This window comes from Lepus europaeus, chromosome 9 (assembly GCF_033115175.1).
Source record: "Lepus europaeus isolate LE1 chromosome 9, mLepTim1.pri, whole genome shotgun sequence".
NCBI lineage: Eukaryota > Metazoa > Chordata > Mammalia > Lagomorpha > Leporidae > Lepus > Lepus europaeus.
Genome location: NC_084835.1, coordinates 124,913,082 through 124,926,185, shown reverse-complemented (window position 1 = coordinate 124,926,185; position 13,104 = coordinate 124,913,082). Strand labels below are relative to the sequence as shown.

At 43.8% G+C, this 13,104-nt stretch overlaps 1 protein-coding gene across 1 annotated transcript in view; it reads right to left on the bottom strand.

The window, feature by feature from the left end:
• Positions 1–13,104, bottom strand: part of ATP9B (ATPase phospholipid transporting 9B (putative)) — a 259,712-nt gene that overhangs the window by 213,127 nt on the left and 33,481 nt on the right. Inside the window, 2 exon segments of the mRNA XM_062201824.1 lie at positions 6,175–6,288; positions 9,195–9,345. Coding sequence (XP_062057808.1) covers positions 6,175–6,288; positions 9,195–9,345 — 265 coding nt within the window.

The following is a 13,104-nucleotide window of genomic DNA, read 5'->3' as shown; positions in this document are numbered from 1 at the left end:
GGAACTCAGAGAGTCCATGAAAATAAGCTCCTGCTTCTAAAAGAACATTATCATGGAAGATGGAATTCAGGGGCAGGTGTCAACTTCTGAACACCAGAGTGAAGCACTCTACACGCGTGCACTCGGCACGGCCAAGGACTGCTGGAGTGGAGGAGCTGTTTTAGGACACGGTTCCAAGTCCAAGGTTTATCTGAATAAGTAACTCACGTAGGATCAACAGCAGCCAAGAGATGTCACTACCATCACACCCATTCCCAGCTCATGTACCCCAAAGAACAACCTACAGGCAACCTCTGAGCACAAGAGACTGGAGGGGAAGGAAGCTGACATCACATTTCCTTCCTTACCCCCAGAGTCCACAATGATGGTCTCCTCCTCAGGTGTCTGCAACTCCTGAATCCTTCATGGGATCACAGCAGCTCTTAGGCAGAGGCAGTTACCTCCAGTTACTGGTTGCCATGAGATACCTCAGTACCAACAAGGCTAGAGATCTAAGCAAGCTGTAGCACTGCTCCCTAGAAAAACCAACCCTGGAAACAAAAAGGCCACAGTGAAACACAGCTACCCTGAGGCAGCAGTCTGTGCGCGAGCCTGCTAGTCAGACTGGCTGGTCTGGGCTGTGCCACGGCCGTTCTCCAGGGTCTGCACACACCCCAGCAGCCACATGGGGCAAGTGCCAAAGCCATACACATTTCTGTGAAAGAAGAAAGCCTATCGGTACACTATCAGTTCCTCTTTGAGTGTGTATCATACACTGCACACTGTCCCAAGCACTTTAAACAAGTTACTTCTCCTAAACATCACAAAAACCTGAGGAGAAGCAGGCCTGCACCTCTCACTGAGGATGAGGAAGCTCTGCACGGCCATGGACAGCACTGGCTCTGGACTGCAGGCTCAAGTAATCAGATTCACTTGTCCTTTTCACACCTTACCCACTCCCCTCCCCCAAACCAGAGACACCCACAAAGCGGTGTGGTTACAAGGGAAGATTTTAAAATCAGATTGGAAATCTGAGAGTGTTTCTGTGCCAACTGTGTATTAACAAAATCTCATGCTCTGCATGGAAGACAGTGTTAAAAAAAAACCACAGATTCAGATTTTCCTTTATGTAAAAATCTTCTGCATGGATAGATCTATTCCACCTTATTAATTTTGAGAAAGCATTAAATCTGTAATTCCAAATACAACTGCCTTTCTTGCAAGAACTGTTCTGAAAGCTGAACAATATGAAAAGTAATCTTCATTCAGACATGATGACAATGCAACAAAACACTTCCTTTTCAGTTTTTCTATTATGAGAAAGTTTAACAGTAGTTAGTTCAGAGCTAAGGGTAGTCAACAGTATTGCCCAGAGGAATAGACAGATTATTAATTAAACCACTGTTTTTAAAAAAAAAAAAATCTCAATTTTAGTTAACAGAGAGAATAAGTTTGAAGTAACTCTGAAAAAATTGACAACAGACATGATTTTACGTCAGCTGTAAGGTGGGGGTTTTTTGTGTGTTTTTTTTTTTTTAATTTCTTTTGCTTCATTGGCAGGTTTTTGACTAAAATACACCTGGAAATGTCAACTGATCCCTTCCTTTTTCATGAACAACTTTACAGACTCGAAGAAGCAGCAAAGAAAAGATGTCAAAAAGATAACCGTATGTTACAACATTGCACGCTGTTACGTAACTGTGCTTCAAAACCACTACAGGCCAGCGCTGTGGCGCAGCAGGTTAACGCCCTAGCCCGAAGAGCCAGCCTTCCCATATGGGCGCTGGTTCTAGTCCCAGCTGCTCCACTTCCAATCCAGCTCTCTGCTATGGCCTGGGAAAGCAGCAGAAGATGGTCCAAGTCCTTGGGCCCCTGCACCCATGTGGAAGACCTGGAAGAAGCTCCTGGCTCCTGATCGGCACAGCTCTGGCCATTGCAGCCATCTGGGAGTGAACCATCAGATGGAAGACCTCTCTCTCTCTCTTTCTGCCTCTCCTTTCTCTGTGTAACTCTTTCAAATAAATAAATAAATATTAAAAAAAAAAGAGAGAGAGAAAGAAAAAAGAACCACTACAGAGAGCAAGAACTCAAGAGCTTGTGAAAAAAGAAATCCTTGAAAAATATTTCCTTCCATTAACAGACTTAAACACGTTTTAGAATCTGCATCCTTTTAAATAGTCTTCCTTAAAGACATTTCTTCAGACTCACTGTATGTGGAGAAGTCCTTTCACTGTGCCTAGATTAATAAAAACATCTTCTGTACTGGATGCCTGTAGGTTTGTGAAGCTTAAAAACACCCTGGATCAAAGGGCCAAATAACCTAAGCTTGGTTCTTGGATGTGAAGGCGAGTTTGATGCGTACACCAACTTTTTAACAGTGTTGTTCAATCCAAGGTTTAAAGGCTTATTAACAGTGCAAGCATACAGACTAACAACACTCAGCATTTGTTATCTGAGAGAAGGCATAAATTGGGGCTGTTTTTAAACCAAGGAACAAAAGAAAATTGTTCTTAAAAGTAAACCAGTTCTGAAATCTAACAGGATGACACGTGGGGTGTGAGAACTCAGCCTGGTAAGTCACAAGGCACCAGGAGGCACTCTAACATGGTAAGAGGAGAGAGGATCTTTCACTTGTCTTTGTAACAATAACAGTATTCTCTATGTGAATACTGAAGTAGTTTCTTATTGAGGTGCTTAAACAAAAAATACAGTAAGAGCAATTCTTACATTTAAAAAACAAGAATGAATGATCAAATACTTCCAAAAAATCTGACATGTGGGGTGAACACTTGGTGTGGTAGCTAAGACACCACTTCAGATGCTGGCAACCTCATTATCAGAGTGCCTGGGCTTCAGTCCCAGCCCAGGCGCCAATTCCAGCTTCCTGGGATGTGGCTGGCGATGGCATGGGTCCTTGTCACCCAAGTGGAAGACCTGGACGGCAATCCTGGCTCCTGGCTTTGGCCTAACTTAGCTCCTGCTGGTGAGGCACTTGGGGAATGATCAGTGGATAGGAATTCTGCATGTGCATGTGTGCATGTGTGTGTGCACGCCATGTGTGTACCTGCCCTTCAGATACACAAATAATTTTTGTTTTCAATTTGAGGTTGGGGCCATCCTTATGCCACAGTGAGGTAAGCCGCCACCTACATCCTGGTTCAAGTCCTGGCTGTCCCACTTTTGATTCAGCTCCCTGCTAATACGTCTGGGAAAGCAGCAAAGATAGCCCAGGTGCTTGGGCCCCTGCCAGCCACGTGGGAGACTCGGACAGAGTTCTGGGTTCCTGGCTTCAGCCTGGCCCAGCCCCAGCCACTGCAGACATTTGGGGAGTGAAGCAGAGGATGCAAGTTCACTCTTGTGCTCTCTCTTCCCCCTCCCTCTCTGTTAACTCTGCCCTTCAAATAAGAAAATCTTTAAAAATGAAATTCAAGGTTGAAAACTTAAGCTAAAGAATATAAATTGAAGCTAGAGCTGGAAATGTGTGCTCATATGAAAATGGAGAAAGCAGAGAAATGTTTTATTGCCTTGGTGTAAAGACTGACCTTGTGTGTGACTGCATACATGAACAGAGACACTCACACTTTAAACCAAGTATGGCCCAGATAATTAATCTTGTAAGCAAATCAAATAAAATTCTTCATGAAGACTCCATCTGAAGTACTCTTTGGTCAAAAAAGCTAGTTAAATCAGAACTAATGAGGACAAAAGACAAAATCAAAAGGCAAATGAAATCAATTTTCCTTTAGATTTTTAAGAATCTGTTCTCAGACTATCAGTAAGTTAAATTTTAATGCAAGTTGCAAATAATATTTAAGTGGTAAGTAACTTAACAACTGTATGAAGCTATGGATATAAAAAAGTGGCTAAAATATGCACATAAAAATCACAAATATAGTTGTATTTTTAGTATTAATAAATATCGTCTTGTTCTATAATGTTTTTTTCCCTCTTTGGGATAGGCTTTTACCCTTCCTTCTTTTTTCTCCCCCAGAAAACTTCTATTTAAGGTATACAAACTTCATGTATTTCATAAATATAACTTTAGGAACATAGTGATTCTTCCCACCCACACTCTCACCCTTATTCCTTTGTTCTACAATTTCTACAAACTAAAAATCAACAATTTTTAAATTTTTTAACACTTTTTTATTTGAAAGGCAGAGACCGATTCCCACCTGCTAGCTTGTTCCCCAAATGCCCACAGCAGCCAGGACATGGCCAGGCTAAATCCAGGAGCCGGGAACTCAACCCAGGTCTTCCCCATGGATAACAAGGACACAAGTATTTGAGCCACCATGGTTGTTGCCCAAAGGTGCATGTCAGCAGGAACATGGAAGCTGCAGCAGAGCCTGGACCCAACCCCAGGCTCTCTGATATGGGACGAAGCTATCTCTAGCAATGTCTTAACCCTACACATAGCACTTTGCAAGTCAGACTTCCACGGAGGATACAACATGCAGAATTTCTTCCACACAAGCGAAGGAATCATCGACAAGCAAATTATTCTTTACAATAAGTTTGTAATAGTGAAAAATTAGAAACAATTTAAATGTCCGCTTTCCCAGGGTGATGAAAAATCGGTTGTGAACATTCATACAACAGAATACTTGAGCAAAGTGAAAAATGAACAAAGTAGATCATGTGTCAACATGGATCAATTTAAAAGCCAAAAAGCATGCTGCAATAGGACACACAGAGCACTTTAACTACTGGAAAAATTTTCAAACGTGTAAGACAATACTGCATATTGTTTTAATGGCACATAAATAACTAGTAAAATTATTGACAGACAGCAATTATTATCTCATATTCAGCAGAGAAGTAACCCTTAACAGGCTGGAAAGTGAGAGAGAAGACAGCTTATCTCCATACCGACCCAGCTGTAACAGCAATTGTAAGCTCTGCTGTCTACACTGCACGGTGTCTTTATCTGTGTCAACATACACAAACATACGGCTTCCTATCCCAACCAGAATAAAGTCCAAGAGCCTTCCAGGGACTGATCTCCAACCCCCTGACCTCCTTCCAACCAAAGCTCCTGTACCCACCACCCCAGAGGGACAACGCCAGCTCTCCTGGAGCACACCAACATGCTTTCCCCGTGCCAAACCTGCCGGCTCTGTCTCATTCAGATGTCCTTCAACATCACCCCCTTGAAGAGCTTTTCTTGATCATCCCCTATACCCCGACCCCATCTTACCCACTTTCTAAGTTTTTCAAGGCCACAGCGGGCTCCCCCACATGTGACTCTGTTTATCGACTGTCTTCTCCCTCAGAACACAAATCCGAGTGTCCTGGTCTCTGTCCACTAACACGGGCAGGCCACAGAGTGTGCATTTCATTCCACACTTATTTTAACCCACTTGTTTCACTTACTCTAGTATAAACGTCTTTAGTATTAATACTTTTTCTAAATATCATTTATAAAGATAGATTTCCACCATGCGCATCGAACGCAGCAGAGCTTAAAAAAATGTGTTGTTAGACATTTGACTTTTTAAATAATTTCATCATCAAAGACATAATGGACATTCTTTGTCCTTTTGGTCAGTCACTATTTTGAGGGGGACCCCTGAGCACTGCACTCAGAGTTGCCTCAGCCACTATTTCCCACCCAGACTCTTCAGTACATTTTCTACAGTCTATACAAGCTGAAAATCAATGAAAACCACCAACACACAGCATAAAACCATCAAGACGGAGGATGTTTTAAATGAAACACTCATCTGTCAGAATCACTGGCCTTTCAGAGAGAAATTTTCTGAACTGCATTCCAATACTTTCAGGTTTTCATCTCCAGGCCCGGTGGTCCAGAGCCCATCCCAACAGACCCTTCAGACCCTTCAACCCCTGCACCACCCCCAAACAGCTCCATCAATACAAAAGGGCACTGGCCAGGGTGGATGACCTGGGACCCCAGGACAGGGACAGGATGGCCAACGATGCCAGTCCTCTCCAGCCAGCACACCTGCAGCCTCTTGGGCAGAGGAGACCCCCAGATCCTGGAGGTACGCAAGGCAGCAGCTGCCCACTGCAGGGCTCACGGGCACTTGGCAGAATGCAGCCACACAGTCCAATGACCTACAGCTACAACACCACATTTTGGTCAATTCACCCTTTAACCATTTCAAAACTTAAAATTATATTATAAATACTTAAAACATTTAATTTAATTTTAAAAGTCTTTTCTTTTACCAGAGGAGCCCAGTAGGTGTAGAGATAGCCTATTTTCAATGCTGGTACAAACTGTGAGCAGGATACTACCAGAAAATAGAGATTCAGGAAAAACTTGAATTGTTCATATAAAACCTAAAAAGAAAAAGAGAAAATTAACATGATCCTTTCAATAAAAAATCAGCATCACAATAATTAGAATCAGCACAGTATACAACTACATTTCTATCAGCGGATTTTGAAGGTGGCTTTCCAGCAGCTATCCCACATAATAAGAAAAGGCCCTCCCCAATGGTATTCAAAATAAACTGAAAAAGAGTGTGACCATTACAACTTTGAACTGTGTCAAACATGTCCTCCTGGGCCAGCACTGTGGCACAGTGGGCTGAGCCTCTGCCTGTGGCACCCGCACCCGGTATAGGAGCTGGCTCGAGTCCCAGCTGCTCCTCTTCCAATCCAGCTCTCTGCTAATGCACCTGGGAGAGCAGCACAGGATGGCCCAAGTGCTTGGGCCCCTGCACCCGTGTGGGAGACCTGGAGGAAGCTCCTGGTTCCTGGCTTCGGATCAGCTCAGCTCCGGCTGTTGCAGCCATTTGGGGAATGAACCAGAGGATCGAAGACCTTTCTCTCTGTTTCTCCCTCTCTCTGTAACTCTACCTCTCAAATAAATAAATAAAAGTCTTTTAAAAGTCTTTTAAAGTCTTTTAAAGAAAAAAAAAAGTGTCCTCTTGTAAAACTATTTTTCTTTAATGACATTTTCATAAATTTCATCTGTATATCATTACATGCACATCAAAGCCACTAACAGCAAAACCTTCCCAAGATTAGCAAGTCAGTAAGTACACAAACATCTTCATAACAACTTAGAAAATCCGACAATGGAAAAGTCATATAAATCATATTTACATTACATATATGAAATGGTAAAAAAAAAAAAAAAGTCAGCTCTACTAGACACATTTTTAAGATGGATGCCCAGGTTTTATAAAGCCTGAGTGTGCAAGCCAAATACACAGATGTGGTATCACAGGACACGCTGCTTTAACCTCCTGTGAGTATGTATCTACCTCGAAACATGTAAAATGGTAAGATAAAAACATGTAACGTCACACACCAACATCCAGGAAGACAGCTGCCAATCAGGTTCTTTAGTCTTCTGGCAGCTGTCTTCAAAGTATTTTCAAGTCTCATCATTCAATATAAACCTTACCAATACCAACACTGAAAGTTTTTCTTTGACTTTTAATTCAAAGAGAGTCATCTTTAAAGACTAAAACCCAAAATCTACTATATTAACAGACTTCTACTTACAAATGTCTCAAATTAGGAAATTTAAATTGAAAACCAAAGGGAATAAACTCATGTTCACAGACGTAAATAATTCAAACAGCACACTGCGACCATAATCCAAGCTGCAAACCTGCAGCCTGAAATCAGCATCCCCTTGGATGGCCCCTTGATTGCCTGGAAAGCACGGGGATTTACTGCTGACAGAGTCTGGAGCCAGTTTCCCATAACAAAGTTACCCACACCATCATATAGTTGTTATGTGTGAAGCTAAAAAATCAGCTACATTGATAACATGTTTATATTCATAAACATGTTCAACTGCTGTCTAAAAATGTTTTGTATTATTTCATAAATTAATCTCAGCAGGAAAGAAGGCTCCCTTTTTCCTCAGTGATTTCTTTAAAATCTCAGCATAAATTATATCTATTAGCAATTCAGAAACTGCCATTCGTGCTAAAAATGGCTAGAATTCCTACTGTGTAATTACCAAATGTTTCTAAAATACTACATTTTAGATGAAAAGACTAATTTCAGAGACAATCTAAGGAAAAAAATGTGCACACGGGAATCACTGCACAGAAACATCAACAGGTATTTCCAAGATGCAGCTGGTCTGCAGCCTGTGCGGATTTATGCTGACCAAAGTTAAGCTGCACTTCTGGCTTTAAGCTATGTCATCAATACTCTACTATCTACGGCATGAACCCGGCGACCTTCATGAAATTGTATACTGCTTAGCCAACCTGTGAGTATTTAATAATTTAAACCAAAGGAGAAAACAGGGACTTCATTCAACAGAGAGGAGAATATTTATCTGCCTTGAAAGACAGTTTACATCTTTATTATCCTGACAAAAGATCTGTCTTTTAATTATGGGGCTGTTAGCTTTCTGTGTTTTAATAAAAAAGCACATTAGATACCAAGCATTTGCCAACCAATGAATGGATAGGGATTAGGGGTAGGGAGAACAGATCAATGCCCAATATAAAGTCAGCAGGATGCTTAAATTAAAATATGCAAGATAAAAACCGCCCTATTCCACATAACCAGAAGCTTTTCTTGCAAAACAGAAAAGTCAACACCTAGAACACAGAAAAAAACCTGATATAGAAATAGCAGCATGAGCTTTCTTGCCTTCAGAAAGAGAAATAAATGTATTAAAAGAGATGACATACAGAATGTAAAATTATTCAGCTATTCCAAACATATAAAAGGTCAATTTTATAATCTGAGCCAGAATTATCAGTAATAACAAAAAGGCAATAAAATATTTAAACTTCAAATTTTGCCTAACATCTAACTAAAGTTAACTAGTGATCTGATTAAAATGTGAAGTAACACAGGCATCTATATTTAAATACTTACATGATAAATACTTAATTACTGTGTTATTTTAAAAAACAATTATTTCACTTTCTTTGTGAACTTGGTTGGAAGGCCCTAACATTACATCCCACTTTTCCCTCTAAATAAATTCCCAGCCAGACAAAATTTATGCCTTATTTTCTAATGGTTTCATTTGGCTTTTCTTCATGAGCTCCACAGGACTATACTCATGCTTCGATAATATAAACGATGCTCATCAAGAACTGAAGGCAGTAGCTTAACTGCAGGTTTTCCCAAGTCAGGCTCTACGCCCCGCCATTCAACGCAGCAATGGTGCAAAAGCAAGGACACAGGTGGGGTCTGCCCAGGACACAGGAACCCAGCAACCTCTGATATAAAACCCGTCAAGAACAGGATGGTCTTACCCCAGGGATAAAGGTAAATACATTGTATTTTTGATTTTTTATAGAATTCCTGGGATGTTTCTCTTCACACTTTTCAGGACATCCAAGCCATACTGTGCGAGCTTTCAGTTCTTTCTTTCTTTGACAAATATTTATCAGCCAATCACAGCAACTGCATAAAACAAAAGATACATATTGTGCTTGCTTTCTCAGAAAGTTTAAAACAATTCCACTATTGATTACTTACCAGACACTAGCAGTATATCTGATGCTAATCAGTAGAGGCTCTCTTAAGATAGACCAGCTACACAAATCTCATAACATAATTACGCTGACAGAGCGCTGTGTAAATGTGCAATGGCTTTGGAGGCCCAGAGCACTCTCTTCCCAGGTGAGAAACGCACACCTGGGGGTGACTGGTGATTCTCCACACACCACCCAGGGACACGTGGACAAGGTCTGCAGACGTCAGGTAATCTAGGCAGTGGCTCCCTCTCTTCTTTAAGAATCATTTTTCTCCACTCTTAAGATTACCATCTCTTCTGGAGCATTAACCATGGCGATTGAGACTCATGGCTCAATTCCGTGTTGAACAAGGACACTGGTGTCCAGTGGCAATCAAAGTTGTGTCCCATTTCCACACAGCAATGCTCATCTATTCCACAAATGTGCTGGTTCTAAATCTGCTGGGATCCAACAGTGCCAGGGCTCAGAAGCAGATTCTTCCCTCTGCTGGCCATGCAGCTCTTTATTCTGGAGTGGAGAATATAAAGGTTCTAGTGGGAAAATTCTTCAAAAACATCTCAGGAAATAATGAAAAGGTAACAAATTCATCTACATTAGCCACAAAATAACCATCAATTGAACTTCAGAATTAGGAATTTGGATTAATTCAAATTTCCAAAATGTAGAGAAAAATTCAGAGTGGTTTATGAAGCGAAGCTGGTAACTGATTTACAAATGCATTCAGTCCAGCCAGCTCTTGAAGATGGAAATCCTTCACTTCGGTGACAAAGCAAGCTGGAAAGTCAACACGCAAGCAAATGACAGCACAGGAGCTTGGCTGGAAGACTGGGCTGCCATGGAGGGACTCCCACCCGCAACGCTTCCTCCCACGCTGACGTCCTTCTGCACAAGCGACTTTACAGCACAAAAAACAGCATCCCCACAAGAGCACTCCCAACGGGCAGCGAGTGTGTGAAGGGACATCAGGACTGTCACCACAGCGTATCCACCTGACTTCTAGCTACGCTCCAATCCCCACCTGAGAAACTGGCCGGGGCAGCCCATTCTGCACATTGTCACAAGACTAGCCTGAGAGACCTTCCTTGGGATGGCATGAAAGACAGCTACAGGGACAGCCCAGCAAGCCGGTCACACTCCTACCCAAACCACCTCCCTGACATAATTAGGGTGGATAAGAAGACCAAACTCTGTAAGAATGGAGCTTTCTTAGCACTCACTGCCTACCATCACTTGCTATGCCACAAACCCAAACACTTCTCACTAAAGTGTGCTTTCAAGGACCCAACAGCTACAAGCCAGGGCATGGCTGAAGTTAGTGGAGATCTCCAGAGAATCTCCATTATGGCCGCTTTTGGTGGGGGAGGGGAGCAGAGTGGTCAAACACATATCAATGAAGAGTGGATATTTGATCTTGCTTATGCTTAAATGGAGCAAACATTAAATAAGGCTTCAAACAAACAGGACACGATGACCAGGCTTACCTTGCTATTGCTCCCACTGTGAAACCTGGACCTCCACACAGGCCCTCTCCCTCCTGTGCCCGCGCAGACTGTAGCTGAGGGCTCTCCTGGGCTCCTCCCATGCCGTGCCCCTCACCACACACCTCGGCCCTAAATTATCAACCTTTATCTGCTTACAGCATACACTCCTAGTGTCATGTGCTACAAGTATCTGGGGATTCTTTCTTTCTTTTTTCAGATTTATTTTATTTATTTGAAAGACAGAGTTACAGAGAGAGGTAGAGACAGAGAGAGGGGTCTTCCACCCAATGGTTCACTCCCCAGATGGCTGCAATGGCTGGAGCTGTGCCGCTCTGAAGCCAGGAGCTTCTTCCAGGTCTCCCACATGGGTGCCGGGGCCCAAGGATTTGGGCCATCTTCCACTGCTATCCCAGGCCACAGCAGAGAGCTGGATCGGAAGTGGAGCAGCCGGGACTCAAACTGGCATCCACGTGGGATGCCGGCACTTCAGGTCAAGACATTAACCCACTGCGCCCAGGGCCGGCCCACCAGGGGATTCGTTCTTAAACTTCAGACTTAATCACCATCTCAGACCCCCCAACTGCACCACCCCCACACCAACCCCCACATGTGATAGAGAAAACTGGAGGCCAGACGAGAAAGGGACTTTTCTAAGAATGAACAACTGTCCATGGCGCAGTTCGGTGTAGAGCCTGGACCCTGGGTGCCACGGCACTCCTACTGCCACATCAGCAGTGGCCAGCTCTCGCTGTGTGCAAGGCCTTTGTCAGCCGTGTGCACAGCACAGTGCCTGGCCAACTAACAGCTCACGCAGATACACAATTTATCAGCAGGCAACACGACTCCATGGGAAACACACGGACTTGACGTCCTTTCCAGACAGAAGTGCAGGGAGGTGGCCTTTGTTGCCACTTCTGTGCACAGCATGAGAGCCAGCATGGCACCTGGCACAGAGCAGGCCTTCCCTGCTCCCAGCATCCCATCCTACCCACTCGGCACACAGCACCACTCGGCACACAGCACCCACTCCCAGACATCGCACAGAGCAGCCACTGCACACGTGGCTATTGAATTTTCAGCAATTAAGATTACATGAAATTGGAGTCCTGGCTCCTCCCTCACACTAGCGTATCTCAGCCTCCGAGGCAGGCTATTCCCATCACTCGTAGCTGGCTCCGAACAGCACTGCCACACGCAGAAGTCACCACGAGCAGGTCCCACAGGGGAAACACCTGCCCTCTGTGTACACACCCCTCTTCAGCACACCAAAGACAGCAACGACTCCTCAGGGGTGTATCCAGACATGAATTGTGGTTCTGTGATATGTACTTATCTAACCTGATGTTTTAATTCACAAAAGTCAAACAAGTTTAAGACACAATAGTGGACAGGCAAGGCTAAGTATCTGAAAAAAATACACACAAAACCCAGGACATGGGGAACTTCGAGTGTATCTGACACAACACGTACTTCACAACAGACACTGTAAGTGCAAAACCACTGCACCAGCGGCGCCCGGGCACCGCGATCACAGCCGCAACAGAGCCGCAGCCGCACTCAGCAGCTGCAGGGACCCAGGCCTCACTGGGATCAGCCTCACGCCAACAAAACACTACCACTCTACATCTTATTCCTTCTTCCTCTAGAACCTTACACACACATAAATGTAAGTCTTAGACTTCCATGATATGATAAAGCTATTCACATTACTTTGATACTAATACCTTTTTATTTATTTATTTATTTATTTATTTATTGACAGGCAGAGTGGATAGTGAGAGAGAGAGACAGAGAGAAAGGTCTTCCTTTTTGCCGCTGGTTCACCCTCCAATGGCCGCTGCGGCCAGCGCATCACGCTGATCCGAAGCCAGGAGCCAGGTGCTTCTCCTGGTCTCCCGTGGGGTGCAGGGCCCAAGCACTTGGGCCATCCTCCACTGCTTCCCAGGCCACAGCAGAGAGCTGGACTGGAAGAGGGGCAACTGGGACAGAATCCGGTGCCCCGACTGGGACTAGAACCTGGTGTGCCGGCGCTGCAAGGCGGAGGATTAGCCTATTAAGCCACAGCGCCGGCCAATACTAACACCTTTTAACAAATGAGAGTTCTCTGGGTACGGAGAGAATCAAGCAGCGGTGAGGGAGCCACCAACAAGCTGCAGGCAGCTTCACAAGTGTGAGTGGACGGAGACACCCACAGTGGGCTGGAG